Source organism: Sander lucioperca, chromosome 12, assembly GCF_008315115.2.
Source record: "Sander lucioperca isolate FBNREF2018 chromosome 12, SLUC_FBN_1.2, whole genome shotgun sequence".
NCBI classification, from domain to species: Eukaryota; Metazoa; Chordata; class Actinopteri; order Perciformes; family Percidae; genus Sander; species Sander lucioperca.
The window spans coordinates 16749182-16776166 of record NC_050184.1 but is presented as its reverse complement, the minus strand read 5'-3'; the positions used below and the strand labels follow the sequence as shown (position 1 = coordinate 16776166).

The 26985-nt window shown below is 41.1% G+C and overlaps 1 protein-coding gene and 1 long non-coding RNA gene across 4 annotated transcripts in view; both read left to right on the top strand.

The window, feature by feature from the left end:
* slco4a1 (solute carrier organic anion transporter family, member 4A1) overlaps positions 1-17970 on the top strand; it is a 38886-nt gene extending 20916 nt beyond the window's left edge. For 2 of the 3 annotated variants that reach the window (XM_031286686.2, XM_031286685.2), the window contains exons 2-12: positions 2171-3346; positions 5176-5266; positions 6252-6373; positions 6915-7026; positions 7282-7436; positions 8763-9033; positions 10085-10247; positions 12408-12583; positions 13278-13342; positions 13465-13613; positions 17795-17970. In XM_031286686.2, coding sequence (XP_031142546.1) covers positions 2500-3346; positions 5176-5266; positions 6252-6373; positions 6915-7026; positions 7282-7436; positions 8763-9033; positions 10085-10247; positions 12408-12583; positions 13278-13342; positions 13465-13613; positions 17795-17965 — 2322 coding nt within the window. In that variant the 5' untranslated portion in view covers positions 2171-2499 and the 3' untranslated portion in view covers positions 17966-17970. The remainder of the gene's footprint in view (positions 1-2170; positions 3347-5175; positions 5267-6251; positions 6374-6914; positions 7027-7281; positions 7437-8762; positions 9034-10084; positions 10248-12407; positions 12584-13277; positions 13343-13464; positions 13614-17794) is intronic. The other variant, XM_036007996.1, reaches the window with a different exon arrangement.
* Positions 17971-19896: 1926 nt separating this feature from the next.
* Positions 19897-20945, top strand: LOC118496398. The gene is made up of 2 exons (XR_004898970.1): positions 19897-20477; positions 20525-20945. It is a non-coding gene; the product is annotated as an uncharacterized LOC118496398 (long non-coding RNA).
* The last annotated feature ends 6040 nt before the right edge of the window (positions 20946-26985 follow it).

The following is a 26985-nucleotide window of genomic DNA, read 5'->3' as shown; positions in this document are numbered from 1 at the left end:
GAATGATAGACTAGCTGAGCAAGTGTAATATGTTTACTAGCGATCACGTGCAGTGAATGGTCCGTTTTGGTGAGCCCAGAGGGAAAATATGGCATTTTAAAAGTAGCCTACATTTACGATAGCTAGCTAACAGTAGACTACAGAGAAAGTGTGATATTTTTACGCGGACACACGCTTCACACTGCGAGCGGGCACGTGCGCCACTCGGCAGAAAAGGAAGAAAGGAAAAAAGAGCCTCCGCTGTCCGGAGCGACAGAGGGAAAATATTTCAGTCGGAACCGAAATGAGGAACCAAAATTTGCATTCTAATCTGATCCGAATACTACCGTTTGCGTAGGAACCGGATCCACAATGAAACCAGGTTTCGGTACCCAACCCTAGTTGGGATCCTTTCCATAATGCTGTGAGACACTTAAAATAATCTGGGCATGTCTGTGTCAAAACTGTTTAGAGCCATCACAATGTGGAATAGCTTGCCAACTATTATAGTGGAGGCACCTAGTAAGGCCAGTTTTAAAAGACTACTTAGAGAACACTTAAAAAATTAGATAATCCAACTATGATGGGCGGTTATTGTCACAATGTGGTGTCATTCTATTTATATCTATGTATCTATGTATATTCTTTTATATGTCTTGTTTTAAATGTATGTAAAAGTGTATGTATGGTATATTTATGTAGATGTTGTGATTGTTTAATGTGGACCCCAGGAAGAGAAGCTGCTACATTGTTAGCAGCTAATGGGGATCCGAAATAAAGATGAAGCTGAAGATGTCAGTGTCAAAACAAGCACTTTTAGTGGACGTAAATTGAAGGTGCGCAATTGCCCATTCATGCTGCAGCAGTCTCACTTATGTAATACTGGACCGATTGCAAAGATTGTTGCTCTCATCAGTTACTTAGACACAAAAATAAGGGAAAACAGGGTCCAGGTTGTAAAAAAATGAAGTTGCCCTTTAAGGTCAGGTTATGTGAGGCAAACATTTACACAGACTGGTGTGTTACCGGAGGTAAATTATCCATCTTTTGTGTCAGCTTTTACTTCCTGTAAACAGATGTCAGCAAAATAATGAATCAATGTTTTAAGATTCACAAATGGCTGTCAAGTTCTATCTGGCATGAGAGCAACAGCTACCCTGTCGGTTAATAAAGTGGTCTTAATGTATTATTATATGAGTGTGTTTTGGAGTAATAATGGGGATAATACAGTATGTCTTATGCCGCACTAATTAGTCAAATTAAATTTAGTTATAAAACAGCTGAATCTGCACATTGGTTTTGTTGTTGGTTTGAAAGCTGTGATCTGTACTTGTGCTTGCTGGAGCAGAGGGTGCATCTTACGGTTCATTACCTGTGTTTTGTTGAGGTTTAATATTTTGTGTGAGAAAGCATGTGTTTGTGTGTAACTTGTGATCAGAATTACTTTGAAATATGTTGTCAGTAATTAAAATAGCTTGAGTCCCAAAACAATGTAGGTGTCCATTCACTTCTATGGCCTTGTGCACAGGAGGCACCAGGACTGGTTCATACCCATGCCAGTGTGTGTGTGTGTGTGTGTGTGTGTGTGTGTGTGCGTGTGCATGTGTGTGCGTCCATATGTGGCAAATATCTATATTAGGCAGTAGGAAAAAAAGGAAAAAAGGAAAAATTCTCTGATTCCAGCTTCTTAAATGTGACTGTTTTCTAGTTTCTTCACTCCTCTATTACAGTAAACTGAATATCTTTGAGTTGTAGACAAAACAAAGACATTTAAGGACGTCATATTGGGCTTTGGCGATCACCGATCAACATTTCTCACCATTTTCTGACATTTGACAGACCAAACAACTAATCGATTAATCGAGAAAATAATCAACAGATTAATCAACAATGAAAATAATCGTTGCATAATAAAAGTTGCAGCCCTGTTAGGCAGCAGCGAATAACACAATGACAGAAATCACATTGTCAGTTAAAAATGTATACTGTTCTGATGTTTTGATGTGAGGACCACATTGTTCTCTAGGAAAAATATGGTCACGGGACACTTCATTTTTACTTGGTGATGTATGTTCTCAGCTGTGTCACTGAATCATCAAACATCCGTTAATGCAACTATTACAAGCTTTAGTGCCTTATTAAAGCCGATCGGCTCATATTTATTAAATATGTCTCTCTTTGCTCTCCATAGGATGCCATTGCTCAACGTCAGTATGAAGCAGTCTTTACAACCTGTACAACCTTGTACAGATAGGCAAACAAAAGCACCTGAAGAGCCTTAATGAATATTCAGCACTGTGGACACATGGAACTCGCGATACAAGCCAACAATAGATTAGAGACGAGCCTGACAGAGATCCTGACCACAACGCATTCACCTTAAGCCTCAGCTGATTCACATTTCCCCTCTTTTCTGCATTGTGGTTGTAAACATATCACTCTATCTCCCCAGTTCAAAGACCTCCCACGTCTACCCTCCTTCTGTGCCACGGGACCCTCATAGTGCCCCTCAGAGGGGAAATGCCCATCTTGCTCAATGCCGACGCCTCCTTCAGCTCCAAGCAGGAGCTGCTGGACCTTCAGGACTGCCCTCTCAGCGGGGGTCACTCCCTGGACACCCCCAGCCCCCCAGACTCCCAAACGGGCAGCCCAGTAGGCTCAGGGCCCAGAAGCCCTCTCAGCCCCGGGGCAGATGGCCCTGTTCAGCCCCGCATTTTTACCGGGGCTTCCACACTCCCGGGGCAGCTATACGGAGTGGAAACAAGACCACATGCAGAGACCCCAATGGGGTTAAAGCTGATCCCCACCGACTCGGATCAGCTATGTGGCTGGGGGGCTCTGGCGCCCAAAGCTGTCCAAGTGTTCAATACCCCTCGTTGGGTGCTGTTCTTCCTCTGTGTGGCCTCGTTCCTCCAGGGGATGATAATCAACGGCTTCATTAACACAGTGGTCACCTCCATCGAGAGGCGTTTCGACCTGCGCAGCTACCAGGCCGGCCTCATCGCCAGCTCCTACGACATCGCCGCCTGCGTGTGCCTTGCGTTCGTCAGCTACTTCGGCGGGACGGGACACAAGCCTCGCTGGCTGGGATGGGGGGTGGTGATCATGGCAATTGGTTCTCTGGTGTTTGCCTTGCCTCACTTCACCACGCCCCCTTACCAGGTCAGCCTGACTGAGCCGACAGTGATGTGCTCCAACAACCGTACCAGCCCGTGCCAGGACAAGGAGGGCGGAGGACTGTCCAGCTATCGTTTTGTGTTCATGCTGGGCCAGTTCCTCCACGGTGTGGGCGCTACACCTCTCTACACGTTAGGAGTCACATACCTGGATGAGAACGTCAAGTCCAACTATGCACCTGTTTATATTGGTGAGTGATTTATTTAGTTCAGCATGTTGCTGGCTCAGTAACAACAGTAAGGATTTAGATTATGTTACTAAAATAGTTATAATTTCTTCCTAATTGGCCAATTCTTTTCATTGCATGTTGTGTGTGCGTGTGTGTTCATTAATTTGTATTTCTTTCTTTCTGTCTCAAAATGTGATGCAAATGTGACACATTGACCATAGCCCTGACCAATTCATTTGTTTATATCAAAACTTATGATTTAAAAGAATGTGATTTGCAAATAGCAAAAGCCAAAATATTTGTACTATAGATTATATATAATATATTTAATATACTTAAATGATTTTTATATATATATATATATATATATATATATATATATGAAATAAAGTAGAAAAGATAAGTGTGTGTGACTGTACTTGGTAATAACCTTATTTAAAACTATGCAGACCAGAACTATAGGCCTGGAGTTCATGTTGTAAACAATAATCCAAAATTTAAATCACAGTTGCAAGATCGATTTGGAAAAATCACAATTAGATATGTTTATCCTACACTGACACTCACATTAGCTTTTCTCATTGACCTGTGGCCATAGGGTTTGTAGATAGATAGATAGATAGATAGATAGATAGATAGATAGATAGATAGATAGATAGATAGATAGATAGATAGATAGATAGTCTTTATTGTTTACTGGGGAAATTTGTTTTCAGAGTCTGTACAGGGCCTCACAAATATACTTACATACAAACAGACACCTTCACCCCAATCATCCTATAATGCACAGTTTGATATATATCAATATTACCATTCTCAGCACACTGATGAGGCACTAACAATTGGTTTTGGTCATACAGTAGGAATTTGTGTAGACCTTCAGAGGAGAGCTGTGTGCTCAGCAAGTGTCTCTTCAGCCTCAGCTCATATTGGCAGCTGGGCTGTGATGTACACTGATTGTTCTGTTTGTGAATGCTAATTGTTTTCAGTGCTCTTTGATCGGATAGAACAATTAGAATACATGCAAATGCAAGTAGCAGGGCTTGGAAAAATTCCCACCTGCATCTTTTTGTAATAATTGCACGGCTTTACACTAATTGTCTGCTGCAGACACAGGCTCAAATACTCTGTCTGTTGTTTGCATGAATGTGAATGTAGATGTTTGTTTGAGCATGAGCATACAAATGCCAACACATACGTCGCAAAGTGTGAGTTGATGAGAGGCTGACCTGTAATCTAACTCATAAAACCTCAATTATATAAGTTAAATCAAAGTGTTTTACATTCTGAATTAGTTGAATGCTGCTGTGATCTTCCCCTCTAGAATCAAATAAAGTACTTATGTGTCTCTATAATGACACTGTAATGACTCCATTTAGCGGTAGCCATCCAGAAGACAATCACAGTACAGTCATTACTAAGAATTAGATACTGATGAAAGAGAAGTAGAAATAACTAAATGTGCCCACTGTGCACTCATACACACAGAGGCAAAAAGTCAGTAAGGCTGCTAAATCTCTCTGTTTATTCAACTTATCATCTATGATATTCATTATTGTGTTGCAATCAACAAATATACCCATTTTTTTTTAACCATTCAGCATCCAATCTGGACATCAATAGTACAAAACGCCAATTTCAAATAGCAGCATCAGAACAAAAAACATACAAACACACATGCACACTCTCTCACATCAACCTATTTTCCCATAAAACATTCACTTTGTGGACACAGAACCCAGTGAAGAACAATGGGGCTCTTTTAACCTGTAGGAAACAGGAAGTAGACACTGTACTGACACACCCATGGACTGGTATTGTGTCTGTACGCTCTCTCTCTCTCTCCCCAGGAATCTTCTACACAGCGGCCATTGTTGGTCCGGCCGCAGGCTACCTGCTGGGAGGATACTTCCTCAACATTTACACTGAGATCCACCTGAAGTGAGTCTGCTTTTGATGGCAGAATGGATTTGAATAGACAACACCCAAGGATAAACTAACTAGAGCATATTAGAATAGAACAGACTAGGCTAGAGTATATTAGCATTAGGGGTGCATGATATATCAACTCAATATCGTTATCGCAATATCACATTGCGCAATATTATATCAAAAGGGGTTGCAGTATTTGCAATATTTTGTTTATATTGTGGAGCGCTGCGTCCCGTCCGTTGGCTGTGTGGCTTAGTGGTGTTCGATTTAAAGCCCGCTTGAAACGCTATAATGATCATGTTTCATTGACCAGTTACCGTGCCACTTGAACATGTGACAAACCCTATGGAGCGTACCATGTGTGTGCATATTTCAACAGAGTGACAGTGTAAGTGAAGAAATTGATAGAGACAATTAAACGGAATGAATCAGAAAAGCGAAAGAAAAGTTGTGTCCTGTTCTCTTTATTTATATATTTTATACTGTAAAACGTCCTGTTCTGTAGACATGGTCCTTATTTATTTATTCATGTTGGACCAGTCCAATATGACAGTCAGTTGAAATAAACCTTGTGTTGTAAGAAAACTTGTTTTATTTGTTATGAATCTATTTTGATGCGTTTTCCCATAATTTATGTAATATTACAAATTAATTAAAAATATAAAAATTAATATATATATATTGCAATATTCATAATTGATATCGCAATATCACATTTTGTCAATATCGTGCAACCCTAAATAGAATAGAACAGAGTAGAGTATACTGAAATAGAACTGAACAAACTAGAGCATAATAACATAGAACAGACCAGATTTACAGACTATTAAGTATGTAGAATAGAAAAGTGTAGAATACAATTTCAATTTCATACCATATGTAGTGGACTAGAGTTTAGTAAATGTCAAGTGATTATTACCGTGTGTGTGTGTCTGTGTGTGTGTGTGTGTGTGTGTGTGTGTGTGTGTGTGTGTGTGTGTGTGTGTGGTCACAGGACAGAGATGACGCCAGAGAACCCTCTGTGGGTTGGGGCTTGGTGGATCGGCTTCCTAGCAGGAGGAGCAGCAGCTCTGCTGATAGCATTCCCCATCCTGGGCTATCCACGACAGCTACCGGGTACCACTCCTGTCCACGGCGCGCACGCGCGCACACAGACACACACACACACACACACACACACACACACACACACATGTATTTAAGTCCACTTGAAGGGAATCATTTACAGGGACATGAATATTATACAGTAGATGCAGTTAAATACATATACAAAATCATATATATATATATATATCCCTTCGTTCTCATGGGTGTAAGTAACAGCATCTGCCTATGATAGCAGACCGAGCACAATACTTCGCTAGCCGTTTAGCCCTCTTTTTGGGCACCCCAAACTGATGAAGCCCTCTTATGACCAGCCTGTGTGTGTGTGTCCTAAACTGTCAAATATGAAAACAAATAGTCGGCACCTATATTACACGCACACACACACACACACACACACACACACACACACACACACACACACACTGTCTCGCAACAGGGAGGCAGTAAAGAAGCTCACATAAGACTTTTATTTTAATTAGAGGTAGGAATTGGTATGGGAATTCCACATGTCACTCACTTTCTCTTCCTCTCCCTCTGCCTCTTCCTGCAGGCTCTCAGGAGTACGTGGCCATGCGGGTGTCTGAGGCCCACCAGCTTAAGGACGGAAGCCAAGCCACAGCCTCAGACCCTCAGTTTGGCAAATCGGTCAAAGACATGCCAAGGTAGTGCGCTTTCTTCCATAAGAAGAGGACGGTAGAGGAGTAGTTGATTGCAGCACATGGATTACAAAGACAGAGTAATGCGTTACACTGCATGTTATGTAACATGACGAGATATCTTGGTGTTAATCTGTATTAGAGACGTCTCCAGGCTGTTGAGATTGGAACAGACTGGTTTAATTAAAAAGGAAGCTAGATTTGATTCAGTTGGTTGCACACACTGTTGCCCCGTACTCACTCTTCTCTGTCTATCTCCAGGTCTGTGCTGCTCCTCTTGAAGAATCCCCCCTTCCTGTTCCTCTGCTTGGCCGGGGCTACGGAGGCCACCCTCATTGCTGGCGTGTCCACCTTTGGGCCAAAGTTCTTGGAGTCACAGTTCAGTCTCAGTGCATCAGAGGCCGCGACATGGTTCGGTGAGGGACTAATCATACAACACATGACACAAAGTCCAGAGCAGACACCAAATGGTTGATCAAATGTATTTCAAAGCCATCTCAGCTCAGTATATATATATTTTTTATGGCTCATCTATAGTGAGAAATGATAAAAGAAAACGCCAAGACAGACTTTTGTTATTTCGAGTCTGAAGTGTTTATTTGAAGATGTTGGAAACATTAAATATAGACTCAATCACAATGTTCACAGTAGCTTCTGAGTAGAAAACTCCTTGTACATACAATTTAATGGCGTTGAGCAAATGGGGATGATGGACAGCTGAATGTACTCTCATCTCATTCATCTAAAATGCATGTTTGATGCTTTCATATCTTAAGACTTTCACTATCATTATGTTGGAGACCTACTTTACCTGTTGGGCCACAGACTAAAGAAAACACCACCCATACTAGCAGTCAGTCCGACCGGCGGTTAGATGTTGCTGTTCGTAACGCTAGATTTGGTTTATATTACACGCTAGCAAAGAAACATAGTACAGAAAAAAAAACAGCAGAAACGTCAGATAGGTCAGACCTCCGTGTTTAACTAAATATACTGTATCTTAAATGTTACATTTACGGTTGAAAATGACAACAGAAATAAACAAGTTTACCGGTTTCACACATCACTGCAATTCAAATCAATGGCCATTTGTCTACCTGTTAACAGTTGTTGCATTCAGCTGTGGGGTTTTTGGTCAAGTAAACACTATCGATAGCAAGAGCAAACTAATCACTAATCACTAGTCTCTGAGGCAATGCCTTATGTTACATTCCACAGAATTTACTGTCATTCTAAAGGGCAGTGTCTAGCGATATACAGTATATAATGTACCTTCTTCATTGATTCTGAGAGACTGACATTAAAATACACTTCAGTGTTTCACTGTCATTAAATATGTTCAGATTTGTCTCTAACTGGCCAAACTATAGCCATCTTTCATGAGATACAGTATCTTCAGTGCAAGCTGCAGGAAATTAAGCCAATGTGGTGTCCACAACGACAGGAGACTCATATATATATAGATAAGTCTACTCAGTAAATTTCGTATTAGCTGTGATTTTTCATGTCTACAAGTAGAGATTTTAACTTGATGGTAGTGGTTAAAGAAAGGTCATCAAAACATTTGGATTTATCCTCTGGAGGCCATGAATTCTGATGAGCACATTTTATAGAAATCTGGTCACTTCATCAAGACTTCCTACTATTGTTTTTTTTGTTAGATGCATTTTGCTTTAAGGGCCTTAGAGTCGAACGGCAGCCTGACTGCATGTGTATTCATGTGATTCTTCTCCCCCTCCCAGGATACATGGTGGTACCAGCGGGTGGTGGCGGCACCTTCCTGGGCGGCTACATTGTGAAGAGATTGAACCTGCGCTGTCGCGGCATCATCCGTTTCTGCATGATGTGTGCGATGGTCAGTCTGCTCGCCATCTTCATCTTTCTCATCCACTGCCCCAACGTGCCCATGGCAGGTGTCACGGCATCATACCAGTACGATGTGATGGTGAGGCACCAACTGGACCAGTACAAAGACCTGTATGACAAGCCCAGCAAGCTGCGCCTTAGAAACAGGTGGGCGGTGTTTTTGTTAGCGCCTAATTCAGTTTTGTCTTTGTCTCAAATGTGTATTAGGGCGTTTACACACCTATAGTTTGTTTGCTTTGGTCCTAATCAGTTGATGAGTTTGTAAACTTGGAGCAATTTCCACTTGGTTCGGTTTCGTTTCACACCAGGAAAAGTCCAAGCGTACCAAAATGCGGCATTACAAATCATGCAATGTTCACTCCTCTTATTGGTCAGATGTGTCTGGGGCGGGAGCAAGAAAGTAAATACATGGAAGAAGGTCCTGTTTTCTGGACTAGTGAATATTTCTTACATCTCCATGGTCAAAGCAGCTCATTTCATTTAAATAATCAGACATTGTTTCGCGAGCTGCGTTGCTTCCTCTGCTCTGGTTACCAAGACTTCACTCTGCTTTGCCGGCGTCTGTCTCCAACTTTAGCGGCGGCTGGTTGGACCACGGAGTTACCAGTGATGGACGGTCTGGCGAGTCCACACAGTTTTCCGGGATGGGCTAAAAACGTGCTCTGGTTTATTGGCATTTCTTTAAACCAATCACAATCGTCATGGGCGGCCCTAAGCGCCGGACAGAGCCACGGTGCCTCTCCAAAATAACGTCGGGAAGGAACTTGTTTTGGTGGAACATGTATATGTTCAAAAGTTGTTTTAGTTGTGCAACAGAAAACTCAGATTAGACAGATAGTCTAGCTAGCTGTCTGGATTTACCCTGCAGAGATCTGAGGAGCAGTTAACCATAGTATTCATAAATCCAGCGGAGTTTAGAACGCCAACACAAAGAAAGCGGAAGGTGACGGACATCCGGCCGAAAATGAGGGACATCCTGCTGAACCTCCGGCGGCACAGGAGCAATCCCCTAATTGAATCGTCGCCAATATAGACTAGTACAGTAGGGGCTTAGGAATTATAGTATGAGTATGAGAAATCATGAGCGAGCAAATTCATGCCGACTGACTTCCTCTCTCTGTTTGTGTCCGTCTCTCTTCTTCTTTTTTCCTCCCTCTGTCCATCTCATGTCTGCCTCTCCTTTTCCTCGTGTCTGCAGCTCTTCTTTAGAGGAGAGCCTGACCGTGGGCTGTAACGCAGGCTGCAGTTGTGTCAGAGAGCTGTACAACCCGGTGTGTGGGGCGGACGGTGTGATGTATTACTCCCCCTGCCACGCCGGCTGCAGCTCCATCAACCACACCGAACGCTCCACAGGCAAACAGGTACCGCACACACACCGTCCCGGGTCATCTGACTCTGACTAGAGGGAAAACAGACTTGGCTTACTTGGGTCTGAGCTAGTTTGGGCAATAAAGAGCACTGACGGAAGAAAGCACAAAGATAGGAATGTAATGTTGCATCGTGAATTGGTTAGAAATCGATGTAAATGTGTAAAGATTACAACCAGTGATAAAAAAAATGAATCGCAATGCCATTTTTAAACGGCCTAGGGCGTGATCTACTTTAGATTTCAATTGTTTGACTTCAGATGTCACTACGTCTTCTTAGTCTATCAGGAGATTTTTTTTTTCTATTAAGTTAGTTTTTTTAAATGTAATAGTTAATTTTTATTTCATTTTTGTTATTTAAGATAAAATACCATTTCAGTTGCACTTGTGATAAGGACACATCTGTTGTTTTGCACAGTTTATATAGATAAAGGAATATTTTTCAGTCAATTGTCTGCAGCGCATTCTGTTAAAAACGTATTCGTGAACTTAAAATAGTGATTCCTATCGAATCGTGCTTTGAGCATATCGTTACATCCCTACACAAAGGTGTAACTAAATATGATATGATATATTTTTCATAATGTCCTATAGTAATTTGTGTAACATTGCTGTTGTCATTCCATTTAAACAAAAATGTTGTGATTTAATGATTCAATTATTTTAATTCATCAAAAATGCCTAGATTGGTTTTGATCTCGAGCCTGTAGATCGGCTTCGGACATCCTTACATTTCATTTCATTTCAGATTGTGAAATTACAACTTTTATCTTTTTTTTGTTTGTTTTTTACTGAATGAACTATGAACTTAAAGTGCTCATATTATGCTCATTTTCAGGTTCATAATTGTATTCAGAGGTTGTACCAGAATAGGTTTATGTGGTTTCATTTTCAGAAAACACCATATATTTGTTGTACTGCACATTGCTGCAGCTCCTCTATTCACCCTGTGTGTTGAGCTCTCTGTTTTAGCTACAGAGTGAGACATCTCACTTCTGTTCCATCTTTGTTGGGAGTCGCACATGCGCAGTAAGTACTGCTAGCCAGTCAGTTGCAGAGCATGAGGGCGTGCCATGCTAGCAACTAAAGTAAAAGTACAATAGAGCTGTTTGGAGGAGTTTGTGAACAGTGTTTTCTCTGGAAGATGGTAAGTCCATTTGAGGTGGGCTTTTTCACTCTGTAAACCTATAACGTGCACAAAAAGATATATAACACAATAAAGGAAAGGGGAAAAGCTAAAAAGCATAATATGAGCACTTTAAATCAACATGTGATTGAGTAGAGGACACACCTGCCCATGGCAGTATGCCAGTTATGAGTCTTTTTTTCAGTTTTGATTATATTCAAAATATGATGTTTGCATGAAACATAAGTAACCACCTGATTATTTATGTCCCTGTTCACACTGGCACAATGGAAGCTCTCCCAAAAATCATTTTGTCAGATGACATACATGTAGTACTTGAGTCGAGTCCGGACTCTGGTGTTTTTCTATCTCGTCTCGGACTTGTCCTGGACTCGTTGGTATTTGGACTCGGACTTGTCTCGGACGCGGCCATTGGACTCGCCAAATATTCTCGTTGGTCTCGACCGAGTCCAGCACTATATGCTTTTTTTCTTAAGTAGCTCTCTCCTTCCAAAACAAAACCACCGATGAAGTGCGCTTGTTCAGATAACAGGTATTGGTTTAATTCATAATCCATCTATCGGAATAAAAAGACTCAACATCAAAAATGGGAAGTTGCACTTCAGCTTGTATGTGACTTAAGTGAAATTGTTATACTTAAAGTAATTAATATGGCCTAATTTGACCCTTTCTTTCCTTGGTCTTGACTGTCTCTCATTTGGACTCAGTCTTGATTAGGACTCAAACCTCTTTAGACTCGGTCGTGACTTGGACTCAAACCTTTTTGGACTCCGTCTTGACTCGGTCTGGACTATTCCTGGTCTTGGACTTGTCTTGGACTCGACAAAGGTGGACTTGACTACAGCCCTGTCTTATTCTTAAATATATGTAGAGAACTGATATTAACATTGACCTTTGGATTGATGGGAACATTACATGTATTGTATGTTGAGTTAATGTTGTCATTTTATAAACTAGTGACCTCATTACCGTTCAGTATGTTTATAGGTGACAATATGTGTTTCCAGGTGTACTCTGGATGTAGCTGTGTGGTGGGTAATGTGTCCTGGGGCGAGGAGGGCTTCGCTCTGACAGGGAAGTGTGGCAGCTCCTGCCACCACATGCCAGCCTTCCTCTCCTTCCTCTTCATCATCATCTCCTTCACCTTCCTCTGTAGCATCCCCGCACTCACCGCCACGCTCAGGTGGGTGGACACATGCATTAACAACCACCATTTTGTGACATCTATGATTTGATTTTATCAGGGCCCAAACGCCATCAAATGTCGGCTGGCGCAGGCCCTCTTTAAACTGAAAGAATTATCATTACGTACAAGGAATCGCGTTTTTGAGGGCCTTAGGAAAAACTCACCAAAATTTGCACACGCATTAGGTCTGGTGCAAATTGTAAGGGTTTCGTAATTAGGTGGGCAAAAATGGCTCACTAGCTCCCCCTTATGAAACTTTAAAAATTGAGCCCCTGCAGTTCTCAGGACTGAGTACCTTTTTCAGTGGTGATGGTTTGCTCCGCCCCCTATGCTTTAGCCACACACCCTTTCATAACTAATGAACAGTTTGATGTAGAGTCTTGTGTAAGGTATCATTGAACTCAGCAGAGAGTTCCTTGTTCATTGGTGACGGTTTGCACCGCGCCCTATGCTTGTTACAACATTTGCAATACATATATATTTCCAAGGCTGCACACTCAACATTGGAAATAAAGTCTTAACTGTGTGTGTGGTGTCCGACGGTAGAAATTGTATGGAGGCCTAATCATCGGTCCAAACTGCAGACAAAACAGAAGGCAGCAAAAGAAGCTGAAAAAAAGTATCAACCTATATCGTAATGAAGTGTGAGATCCACAATGCCTGCATGTCTGACCAACCGTGTGTTGTGTAGGTGTGTGCCAGACAGCCAGAGATCCTTTGGACTGGGCATCCAGTGGATTGTGGTGCGCACACTTGGTAAGTCCACTGTATTCTTTCACTAAGTTTACTTTTAACCTCTGAATCACAACCATTTTTGCTTAATTCGCCCCACACAGATGCAATGATCTTGTCCAATCTGTGTCGCTGTTTTCCCACAGGTGGGATTCCAGGACCCATAGCATTTGGCTCTGTGATTGACATCTCCTGCTTACTGTGGCAGGATAAGTGCGGTGAGCAGGGCTCCTGCTATCTCTATCAGAACTCAGCCATGAGCCAGTACACACTAGTAGCTGGCATCATCTATAAGGTAACACTAACACACTGATAACATTGTTTTGTCATACTGCTGTTGGGAATTGGTATGGGTACAGATTGAGTTATTAGCAAATTCTCAAAGATGTTTTATCAATATTAATAAAGTTATGATTATGGATATTAATAACTTTACCAAATTGACAAACTATCAAAACGGGGCACCTCAGGGGCCAATAGCTGAACTGTGGAAACAGTCCCAAAGGTGGTCAATTTTAAATACAGATCTTAATTAATGTCATTAATTTATCTTTGTAGCTTTAAAAGGGACACAAGAAGGGCGAAAGATCAAGCACTGACTTGTATAATCCAGCTGTTATTGCAATACAATACACAAATAACCACACAGCAACTTCTTGTTAAAGTCTAATAGGGTTTATTTAACTTCAAAAATACTGATGGTCAGTCAATAATTCTTCAATCATCCACATTCTATCGACTTGTTACAGTTCTTAGCAAACAGCAAACAGCAAAGCAGCTTGTGTGTGTGTGTATGCAGGATATGAGGAGGAAGGGGGGGGGGGGGGCTGTAGGAGCAGTGGAGCCACACGGTCGGCTGACCATGTGAGGTTCAAAATGGCGGTCGGAGGGACCGCCTACTTGGAGGCTCCTTGTAGTTTGTTACAAAGGCCCAAAATGGCTACTCCTAATGTTGAAATAGCGGAGTGCTATTTTGGGGCCGAAATGGCAGTTGAAACTCCGTTACGTCTCGCGCAAAACAATGGCCGCGTGTGTAAAATGTGTGTGCGTGAGTGTGTATAGGGTTTCTGCGCGCCCGAAGCTGACTCCGCGGTACGATAATCCCACGCTCCGTCTTCCTACAGGTCTATGATATAACGTCTTTATATCATAGCGCCGTAGTTGAGTGACCAGGAGCAGGATTATGACTCCACTTGTACAGTAATTATCCCTCTTTGGTGGGAGGTAGTAGTTACAACTCAACACAACTTTCAAAACTATCTTGAGCAGGGATATTCTTCACAGCAATACTTGGGACCCTGCGGTCCGATCACACATTAATGGCAAACAATAGTAGCAATAACCTTTACTCATTAATAAAACACACTAGTTCTAAAGTCTGCCCAGAACTACATAAAGCCTCTTACTTTTCTGGTGTGCAGTCTGTTAGTTTGTCCGGCGGATTTTCCCCCGGTGAACAGAACTCAGTTAACCTCTCGTCAGAGATTAACGGCCCGGCCCGTCCAGGGCAGTGGAGCGAAAAACAGGTCCAGTCGACTTTGCAGGAAAGAACAGGACGCAATGTCCTCTTTTTCCTTGAAACAGGGCTCCTTGATTTACCCTCTCTGCAGATTTGGAGATACTGGGCTAGTATCTCACTTGGATCCTTTTATATTATTTGGGGTTGGTGCGCACTATTTGTTGAAGGCAAAATATGTGTCAAACCATTATGAATTAAGTATTGTGGAGCTGCAGAGACGTCCCAGTCTACAAATGGTAATGCAAATGGACTAAAGAAAAAAATCTTTGTTTGGTACAGATCCTCGCAAAAATGACACTATAATCATTGAAATTTTTTTCATATTTATCAATGTAAATGAGAATAATGATACAAAAAAGATCATTCCCTACAATATCGTCAATCATATCCCAATATTAGTCAAAAATATCGCAATTAGATATTTTTCTCATGTCATGCAGCCCTACTTTCCATTTAAAATGTACCTGGAGGTGCTGGTATTTTATAACTTAGAGAGAGACAGGCTTGCTTTTTCTACTTCAGACGTTATGCTATGCTAAGCTAATCGCCTTTGGGCTCTAGCTTCATACCTAAGTGAAACTTTTGCCTATTTTCAAATATCAGTGTCAGCACAGTGTGGGCAGTGTGGGCAGTGTGTGCAGACGAACGGCGCCTGGAGCCCCCTTGCCGGCAGCGCCTGCAGCTCCCTGCCCCTCCACAAGCTAAAGTTTAGATTTTGGCAGGGGAAGGAGCAGGGAGCTCCAGGCACTGGCAACTTGGAGGGAAGTCATACTCCCATGCATAAACTGCCCACACACTGCAATGACACAAAGCCAGTTGAAAAGTATCCCTTTAGCTTTAACAGACATGAGAGTGATATTGATCTTCTTCTTGAACTCTCGGCAAGAAAACAAAGTGTATTTCCTAAATTTTTAAACTAGTTAAACTAACTAAACTTATATATGCAAGCAGACACAGCTGATGTAGGCCTGTTTGTGAATTAGGAGAGTGAGTCAAGCAGATTATTTGCAGACCAGAAACGTGCAACAGACTGAGTTGGCAGGTGAGGGAGTGGGGAAGAGTCCAGGTGGGTTCCGGCACAGAGAGCAGCTGGCTAGCAGACTTGAGTGTGGGTCTTGATCCAAACAATAGTGATGCAGAGGGTTTGGGTAGGCGACGGGGTCCCCAGGACCGAGATCAGAGAAATCTTAACTCTCCTGTTGTTGTCCTCGGATCAAAGTTTTCAAAAAGTTTCTAAAAAGTTTCATAAATTTGGGTTTCTTTCAACCAAATTGTCAAAAGAAATAACCTGGAGGTTCCCTGCAACGCTCTGCACAAGTAAAACAAAAAAATGCAGAAAGTGACATATATAACATGGAGAAAAAAGTGACAAAAAACATTGAAAAAAGTGACAAACACGTTGAGACAAGCAACAAAAGTGTCATTAAAAAAAATGAACAAAACGTTGAAAAACGTTTCAATTTTACATTTTGAAACAGAAAAACAAAAAGTTGAACGGTCGACGGGAAGACAACACGAGGGTTAACTATGACAAAGAAATCAATAGTCAGTTGCAGGCAAAAAACACTGGCAAGAAATTGAGAACTAAGCTGGCAGAAACAGGCTGGTATCTAACGCTATACTGGTAGCTGTTTAAAAGTACGCAGTACTTCATACCGATCCGGCGGGGAATGGATGTCTGGCTGTTCCTTAAGATTTGTTTTCGACAAGCGAAGAGGTTCAGGTGTGGTGATCGGATTAGCGGCAGGCAGTGTTGGGCAAGTTACTTCCAAAATGTAATACATTATTGATTACTAGTTACTGTCATTTGAGAGATATTATTAGTTGATTAGTTATATTACAATATTACTGTCTCTGAATTGTAATGCTTTACACTACTTTTGCGTTACTTTTGAGTTACTTTCACCAAAATAAAAGCGGAAGTATGACTTGGCAGGTAGCTTGTGAATTTCACCACAGGATCAACAAAGTCTCATCTTTATCCACTATATACATCATAATTTATTCATATTATTTTGTATTATTAATCTGAATCTGCAAAGTAGCTAAAGCTATAAAATAAAATGTACAATAGCCTTTGACTCTGAATTGTGTTGGACTAGAAGTAGCCTAATAAGTAGGAGAAAATGAAAATACTCAATTAAAAGCACCTTACAATTGAATCGAAGTAGCCTACGATATAGTTACTTTCCACCTCTGATAAAATGTATTACGTGTAGCAAGACTTTAGTTCATTAATTCATTAATTAAGACATTAATTCCCGACATGTTGTTATCCGTCAGTTGCTCAGGCGCATTGCTGTCGGCACTGACAGGACACAGATGTCCCTAGTCTACCGTCTCTGGTTCTGGCTCTGACCACAGGAACAGAGACGGGACAGCTCGCTTCAACGCAGCGTAATAACTCCTGAAAATAATGTCCATGTCGCAAATGTATCCGTCTCTGCAGTCATCTCAATCATCGAATCCAGCAACAGGAAATAACACTCGCAGACTTTTTTCTCTGTGCCGAAATGAGTCGCGGTGTTGGTGAATTCTTAAAAAAAAACAAACACCACTAAATGTCAAGTTAAAATGCGTTGTAACTCGCGTTACTGAGATTGTAACGGGTATATTACCGACATTTTATTAGTAATGCGTTATATTACTGCGTTACAGCAAAAAGGAATACATTATTGTAATTGCGTTACTTTTGTAACGTGTTACTCCCAACACTGGCGGCAGGTGTGTGGAAGACCCAGGACTGCCAGGGGAGAGATCGAGGGAGACGCACACACACAGAATAGACGGACCACAACAGGCATACTATGGATGAAGACAAACAAAACAAACACAATCACTCACATACAAGTGTCACAGCCGGGGATTCGTGACAATTATTTTCTGTGTACTCTTTATCTGGGTGTTTGACTTTCTCTCCTCACTACTATCATCCGTCCTCCTCTTTTTTTTTTTAGGCTTTAGGGACAATCTTTTTCCTGTTAGCCAGCATCCTGTACCAGCCTCCTCCCGAGTCGCCTCAGAGCAGCTGTGAGAGCACCGACCACGGACTAGGAGACATGGGCGACCTGCCTGTCAAAGACCTGCCTGAAGACGGCGTCATCGTCAACCTGCACGCCAGGTTATGACGTCAGAGACCCCCTGACCGCTGACCGCCTCTGTCTGACTGTCTGTGTGTGTGTGTGTGTGTGTGTGTGTGTGTGTGTGTGTGTGTAGGTTCTGCTTAGTGTGAATGTGTTTTCGGGTGGTGAAAAGGGAGGGGGCTTCCTTTACACCAACAGCCTTCTCTCAGCCATAATAGCACCACCCCCGACATAAACATACGTGCAAGCAAACACATGCAATCAAACAAATGGACAGAATTACTGTAATTTAGACACAAAATCAAACAACCCCAGGATGCCTTCATGCACATCTCACACATACACACACACACACACACACACACACACACACACACACACGCACACACTTTCTATAGTACACGACGACTTCTTACATGCTGCTCCATTGGAAGAAAATCCTGCTGTGACTACACGTGTGCGCATCTGAGTGTATGATTGATAGGGCGGTGCCACACAAGTTTTTCACAAGCATTTCTACAGATATCCCATTACTATGTTGAATCAGTTCAAATGACTTTTTCAGAATGTAAGTCTGATGACGTTTCTGTTTCGTATTTTATGTAATTTTCCTTCGAAAGACATGGTATATGCCAATGTGTATGAAGCATTTATGATGTGGACAAAAAAGGTATTTATATCCATCCTCTTGTCCTGTTCTTTCGCCCATTACTGGAAGGTAGTTACACTGCTTTATTTTCCACCAAGAGTAAAAAGCCATGGTATACAGGCCAGTAATAATGAAGCCAAAACATTTCATATCATACAGTATGTCATATATTTTAAGCCAAGAGTATCTTACAGGCACTTATATTAATACAATGTGAATATAGACTATTGGTCACAGTACAGCAGCACAAATATATTTTCAATTAGAAAAGTACATGTGTATTTTTGATTGCCACTTGGACACATGTACCAGAGATTTATGACCAGTAATTGGCTTACATTTAAACGTGGAAATACAGAGAAGAAAACCGCAATGTGTTGGAAATCTACATGAAATATATCTATATATATATATATATATATACATGAGTTATATATACATGAGTTTGATTTCTGTGTTGCCAGAGTTTAGTAGAAAGAGTTTTGATGCTTCTCTTCCATAGAAATCGCATAGCTGCACTTTAAAACAAACAAACAAAAGCACTGAGAAGCTTGGAAAGTATGTGTTGACACGATAAAAGCCTGATCACACCAGCATTTCAAATGGCAAACAAACTAAAATTATTTATTTTCTAAGAAATCAGTGCTATCAGTTCATTGCGGGTGAAGTAAATCGGGACACATTTTTCGCGCCAAGTTCAATTTTGGCAAGTGAATCTGTGCCATGACCAATTTAATCCTCTGAGAATGAAAGACGCACCGGCGTGTCCAAACGATGTTTGACAAAACTCCTACTCAAAAAAAGATATTCATTTCAGATATTTCATTTCAGACATTTATCTATCTATCTAACTATTTCTTATCATATATTAACACTACTTTGTGAATCTAAAGACTATTCATACAAGACATCCTTAGTTCAGGTTTGTTTGTTTGTTTGACCCTCGCGTACTATGTGATGTCATTTCACATAAACCGGGGACCCCGAAGTTCAACGCCAGGCCAATACAAAACGTCAAATAAACGTATAGTTAAGCCAATCACAATCGTCATGGGCGGCGCACAAAGCCCCGGTGAAGGGAAGGAACTTGTTTTGGTGGAACGTGTACGTTAAAAAGTAGTTTTAGTCGTCCAACAGAAAACTCAGATTGGACAGATAGTCTAGCTAGCTGTCTGGATTTACCCTGCAGAGATCTGAGGAGCAGTTAACCATAGTCCTCAGAAATCGACCGGAGAATGCCAATACAAAGAAAGCGGACATGTAACGGATGTAACGGACATCCGGCTGAAAAAAAGGACATACGGCTGAATTTCCTGCGGCAACAGGGGCAATCCTGGAAGTGGAAGGTCGTGGATATAGACTAATCAACACAGGACTTTTACCAGAAAGACCGGGGTTTGTGTCCTGTGTCACTGAAATGTACCTTTTGTAACCCCACACACGCTCTTTTACTAAACCTAACTTTCCCAATCTTGTATCCTGCATGTCAGTAAAAAAGTACTATTTTTTAAAATGATGTCAAATCGGGCCTGACCCAGAGCGTGGAAAAAGTGACGCCAAGAGTCCCGACCAAGCGCGAATTTGTTGAAAGCCTAAAGGAGACTTTTTTCCGTCAGTAACAAATGCTAAAATGTTGCCATTTGAAATGCTGGTTGTGACCATGCCTTTGAAAGGGATATTATTGGAAGCAGCTTGTAAGTTGGAGCTGCCAAGGGCAACGCACAATTGGCATGACATGCAGTAGAACAAATCAGCTCTGTTATTTGGACCTAATCATCACAGTACTGTAAGTACACAAATGTGCCAAAGCAGCCTTGCCTAACAACTCTTGTGATTATTTTTTACCATTGACCTTATTTATGCAAGTAATTTATTTATAATATTTCAGCACTTAATATATATATATATGTATATTTTTTTCCTTTCTTTTTGCATTCACTGTGCGATGATAAAAGGAATGATGCCCTGGCTCTCCTCCTGCCGTCCGTTGCCCACAAAAAAACTCCTCCTCTTGTCTTTATTGTTTCTGTGATAGTGAAACGCAAGTTGACAACCTGCTGTATGTTGCCTGTGTTGTTGTCATGTACTCTGCTCATGTAAGAATTGACCCTAACACCCTCCGGCTGATGATGTTGACGACTTTGATCATGTGAATGTGTAAATGACGTCCTCCTAGTAGCTTTTCAATCAATCCCGAGCTTTGACAAACCACTCTGTAAATTGATTTTTATTCTTTCTTATTTTGTTTTTGGTACTGTATGTTTTTAAAAAAAAAAAAAGAAGCAGTGGACTTAAAATCAATAATCAATGATCTTTTTATGGAATGATTCAACGATGTCAAGTGTTTTCTAATTACAATAGCTAAACAGTGGATTACTTTTTGTGTGTCGAATTGTTTTTATCGCGCGCACGTGTGTGTGTGTGTGTGTGTGTGTGTGTGTGTGTGTGTTTGCGTTTCTGTGTGTGTGTGTGTGTGTGTGTGTGTGTGTGTGTGTGTGTGTGACAAAGATCTTCCTGAGAACAAACAGGGACACCATATGACATAACATGTTGCAGGAAACACAACAAACACACCAAATAAGAAATGAAAGAGACCTCATAGGTGCAATGCCAAGCATTGTTCAAACCCATAAAATGTTTAAAAAATGTTTGGGTTCTTTCCTTCCTTCCTCCTCAAATCACATGTCTTTACAAGCAGATACATAATAAACAAACAGCATTGTCATCGAATTTGGGAAAATAGATCTGAGTGATATTTAAGGGGAATTTAAAGGTTACATTTGTTAATAAGTCTGTTAAAACTCGATGCATTACTTTCTACCTGTATGGTCAGTCGTTTTCTCCTTCCCTCCCTTGTTCCGTTGCCTAGTTCAATGCCCATCTAAATTACCCACACTTTGGCCATGTGCCCCATACCGCCAACCCCATATACTCAGAAATTGAAGGCGACTGGATGCGTTTTCCTTTGACGACTGTTGAATCACCACTCGTTGAGTTCCACTGACGCTCCCTGGGTTCCTCGCCGACATATTTGGTCGGCTGAACACCACAAGCACTCAGACATCAACTCACACACACTCGAACTGTGGCTCATTAAAATATGACATGCATTCCCATAAATATCGACATTTTCGGCTCATTTTTTCAATGTTTTTGTCACTTTTTCGACCTCTTTCACGCTTTTTCCGATGCTTTTGTCGCTTTTCCAGCGTTTGTTGCTTCTTCTTTTTTTTTTTTTTACATTTTTGAAGTTTTTTTCAAATGTTCTGTGTTTTTACTGTAGCTACACACGTTGTTTTTTTTTATTATGGGGAAAAGTCCAGGTAATGAGCAGCTTTTCTGTTATTTTACGGATTAAGTTCTTGCGTTTAAACACAATGCCAAGCTGAACCATGACAGAGGAATACTAAAAAGGCTTATGTGGTAGTCTCATAATCACAAACACATTTTATTTATTTGACTTTTTTATTTTATTCAAAGCTATGCTTTATATAATCCTCTCTATTTTATCTCAAATCCTTGAAATTCAAATTTACTTTTATTGTACGGAAATGTATTGCATTCAACAGAGTCCCAATTAATGAGAAAAAGGACCCAATTTCTTTTTTTCTTTTGATGAATGCAATGCGCTTCTGTATTATGGGCATTACCATAATTAAATACAGTATTGCCAAAGCATGTAATTCAAGGTTTACAGCTGAAGTATAAAGTTCAGAATGAGTGGGGGGAAAGAACGGTTAAATACATTGTACCTTACTTTACTTAGTATATTATCAGACCTGCCAACATGTACGCATTTTTCGTACTATGCACGCATTTTGACCCTTAGGTACGCTTGTACGATTCGCTGCTCTCTAGGTACGCATTTTGTTACATCTTTCATTTTGCCAGTTTCAGTTTCTATGCAATCTATGACGTTGATTCTGCCGCTGAGCCACAGCGTGTAAGTGGAGTGAAAAGCTTTCGGCCAATCAGAGCGCTGCATTTTAACCCTCCGCCCACCTGCCCCTCCTAGCCAAATGCTTCGCGCGTTTAATTCAATTCAGTGCCTCAAGCAAGCCAGGCTGGCTGTATAACTGTAGGCTTGCATGCCATGACTGAACCGCCTCAAACAGCTATCAGGAGAGATGGCCTTGCCTCCACATGTCCAGGCTAGCTCATCACGCGTTCTGCAGCATGTGCAAGACAGACATCGATATCACGAAGGGGCAACAAGTAACGAACACAGTCCCACACTCAAATACTGACGGTACAGATCCATTTGACCGACACGACTGAAGCGTGGTGTCGCGACGTCATACATCCATGGTTGATGCTCCACGCCCCTGACCGGCAGCTGATTGGACAAACCCGTGGGTGGGACGAACATGGGTCTGGCTTCTCGAGAATTTCAACAGAGTGTCATGGCGGTTCGTTGAGAATATGTTAATAATAATAATAGTTCACCGAAACGTGTTTCTGAAAACATTTTAAGTAAGAAATAGACCATGCAGTTGCTGAATCTGTCTTCATTTCAGATCGACAAAGTTTAGTTTGAAAGATTTTCGTCTACTTCTACTGGATAGTCGCGTCACGTTCAACAGATTCATTTGCATAAAGATGGGCATTGGCCAGCTTTTTGAGGCGCAGCATTTTTTTAAATGCAGCGCCGCCTTCCCGGAATGCTTTGCGTGCACGTTGAAGTCGTTTGACATCACCCATAAGAAGGCTAGCCTATCACACCCGCCATCCTTCCCATTAGTTAGGGGCAGTTAGAAAAGTGGTGGAATGGCTAGAAAACTAGAAGGTTTTAGACAGCCCAGGTGCTGATTAACGTAAGATAAAGGTAACAGTTAGGCTATTTTTTTAGCCTAATTGAATTCATGAACATAAATAATGACCTTGATATCATAACAGGGAGTCCAGCTGTGACGAGCTCAGTTAATGATGCATAGCATACAGTAGGGCTGTTTGCTAGGCCAATGTGATGGCAACTGACATAATGCAATGTCACCCATGTCAACCTTTTAAAAGCCTATCTGGAAATATCTGACCTATGTTATTTATTAGCCTATGATTGTGTCTCTGCCAGGCTTCAATCTTGTGCTTTTTTAGTAGTTGCTTTAGGCCTATTTAAAGTTGCTTTATGAGTAAATCATAACTTAGAATACTTCATTTCCCTTCAGTAATCAGAAGAAGGGTATGTGTTAATCTGGTCTGACTCTCATCTTTAACACAGAAGTACTTAGGCCTATTTATTAGCGCACTCCGCCTACTATTGGTTAAACTCACAAAAATATATGGGCACAAAATATTGGACAGGATTATATAAGAAAACATTTGTGTAGTTTCACTGTACTCATAAAATTTCTTCAAGGTTGGCAGGTCTGTATTATAAAGATAGAAAGAAAAAATCATTACATCAGTAAATCATTAAAAAAGTTAAAGAACATCAAGATTAGCTATGTTAATAATTGAATTTAATGGTAATAGTGAGAACCATTTTGAAAGAGCTCCGCACAGTTTTTATGAGTTGTTTTGCCGGGTTAGCCTCAGGCTCTGAAACATTTTGTTGCTTCCATGGCAATGTCAGTGTTTCCTACCTGAGTAAATATTGAATTTGTGGTCAGAGTGTGTTGAATGTGTCATGACTTCTCTCTCTTTTTTTATTATTTCTCTCTCACTGGCAGCCCTTAGGTGGAGCCAAACCACCACTGAATGTGATGATGGAGAACGTGATTTACCTCTGAATACAAACATTGGGTGTCTGTGTACATTCAAACTTACTACATAGTCACTGAAGTGGCAGAAGACGGCTCAGATCCTTTCTTCTTTCTTATCTTTTTTCAGACTAGGGGAAAGACAACATCCAAAACACATCCCTGATTAAAAAAAACAATGTAACTGATCTCAGCTGGTATTCTGTCTGTAATGGAGTGGAATGGAAATTTCTAAGTGACCCCAAACTTTTGACCAGTAGTTTTCTCAAAATGGGGCGACGCCTGCAAGCTAGTTCAGGCAATCAACTCGAGCTGCACCACTTTACACACACGTAACATGCCTCACTCCCTGTATCATTCAACAAAGACACACCCTCAATTTGGCGGTCTATTTAGGCCATGTTCACACTTGGCATCTTTTTTGACAAGAAAAAGTTGACTAGGGCGCTTTTGTAGTAAAAAAAAAAAGAAAAGCTGGCAGTGTTTTGGATCCAAAGCAGCCGAGAGCGTCTTTTGTTGCTAGAACAACAGCTACTGCTACAGCAAAGCCGTATATTTCGACAGAGACCAGTGAAGTCACTTTTCCGGTGATGGCTGAGCGTGCTGCGCAGCCTCAAACTGAGCTTGAAGATGTAGATGTGACGTGAGCAACCTGTCTGAAAGTTGGAAGTCTTCTGGTAGCTGTGCCAAGAGAAATCTCAATCATTCCCAATCTTGCAGAGACGGAGAGCGTAGGTATATGTAAGGAGATAACATAGGCACAGGCTAATTATTGATCACTAAAATGATAGTTAACATTAGTAATTACACTTAAACAGCTAATGTGAGACGAAACTACCTGCGAGCTTCTCCTGTACTGTACGGTAATTCCTCTACTATGCGACAGTAAGTCGCGTGGTTATGACACAATCGTTAGCCTATTTTTACAAAAACGTCTGCTACGGAGCCATAACGTGAGGTACAAGGTAATGGAGCCTTTTATACATTGTCATGTTTCTTTAGAAATAAACAACGGACAAATAGAGTCTTTAAACGCTTCAGATGTAAAGTTATTCGCTGTCAAAGTGACGTCAAAATGAATGGGAGTCAATGGGATGCTAACAGGAGGTGATGGCTTGTTAGCCTACAATCTCTCCATACAGGAGGTATGCTATTCAGATGCTCGCTTACCCCCTTGATCCTAGCTAGAGCGCTATGCTAATGTTAGATAAAACAAAGTGGTGGAGCGAGCTAGAGAAAGAACAGAGAGAGAGAGAGCGGTGCTAACGTTAGATAAAACAAAGCGGTGCAGCGAGCAAGAGAAAGAACAGAGAGAGATAGCAGTGCTGCTAACGTTACATAAAACAAAGCGAGTTTCCTGTACACCCGATCATATAACTCGCTGTGCTCCAACTCCATTTTTTCTTGTTATGGAAACGCCAGATCTGGCTACTCCGCTTGTCATTGGTCGGCTGTCAGAAAAGCGCGTGACTTAGGGCGGGGTGTTTTTTCAGAAAAGTTTAACTTTTTTCAACTTCAAAAAGATGCTCTGAGCTGCAGACAAAAAGTTGGCGGTGGCGTTTAAAAAAGCACTCACGACTTTTTGAAAACATGGTTTACTCCATAGGATTATAATGTAAAACAGACGCTGGCAGCTTAAAAAAAGACGCCAAGTGTGAAGATAGCCTTAAGCTTTTCCATCTCTGCCTTGTCAATGCTGCTGCTGCCCTGCACCTGTATCGCTGCCTGCTTTTAGCCCCAGTAGCCACCTGCAGGCTCTGGCCAGGGGGGGGAAGCTACTTTATCATCACTCCCCAGTATCTCATGTAAACACAAACTGCGGGGAGTGATGAGGTCGGAGTCTGGCCGCCAAACACAATGTTCTGCTGTTATACTAAACATTTCAAACATGAGTTGTCAGGCTGAAATACATTTTTCCTGAGCCAGAAATCTCTACTTCAGTAGCACTTTCATACACTAAATGTCCTAGTTTTATTCCTATCTATATTCTGAAAGTTTTTACAGAGGAGTTTGTTCACACATCATTCATAGCCTGATTTATGTGATCTAAAAAAATAATTATAATATTCCTAAAAACATGACAATAATTCATTGTTCTTTTAGATATTTCCAAAATCCCCCATTGTCTCTAACATGTCAACAAAAATGAAAAAAACAAGAATGTTGAACCTGGCTTCATCCAAAATTCCAGATTAATGTTGAGGAAATGTATGCAAATTAGCACACATTTAATAAGAAAATGCCTCATTGGCATATATATTTTTTGAAGATATTTCTTTTGGGCATTTTAGCCTTTAATAGACAGGACAGGGGCAGAGAGAAGGGGAAGACATGCAGCAAATGGCTGCAGGTCAGACTCAAACCCTGAGCTGCTGCGTCAAGGACTGAGCCTCTGCATATGGGCGCCTGCTCTACCAGGTGAGCTACCCAGGCACTCATTGGCATATTTAAACATAAAATATCAGAATATAATATAATAATACAAAAAAAGAATTGCCTTAATGTAATCACCTTTGGAAGTTTCATGGTGGTTATAATTGTTACCCTTTCACCTGTAATGTCTCCCCTTAAGTAAAAATACAGCTAAATGTACTTAAAATTTCAAAAGTAAACGTTCTTTTGAAGATTACCCTCTGACTGTCATGTCATCATACATTTCATTACTAGATTGATATTATTGATGTCTATTCAGTCCGGTTGTTTTCATTGTCCAGCCC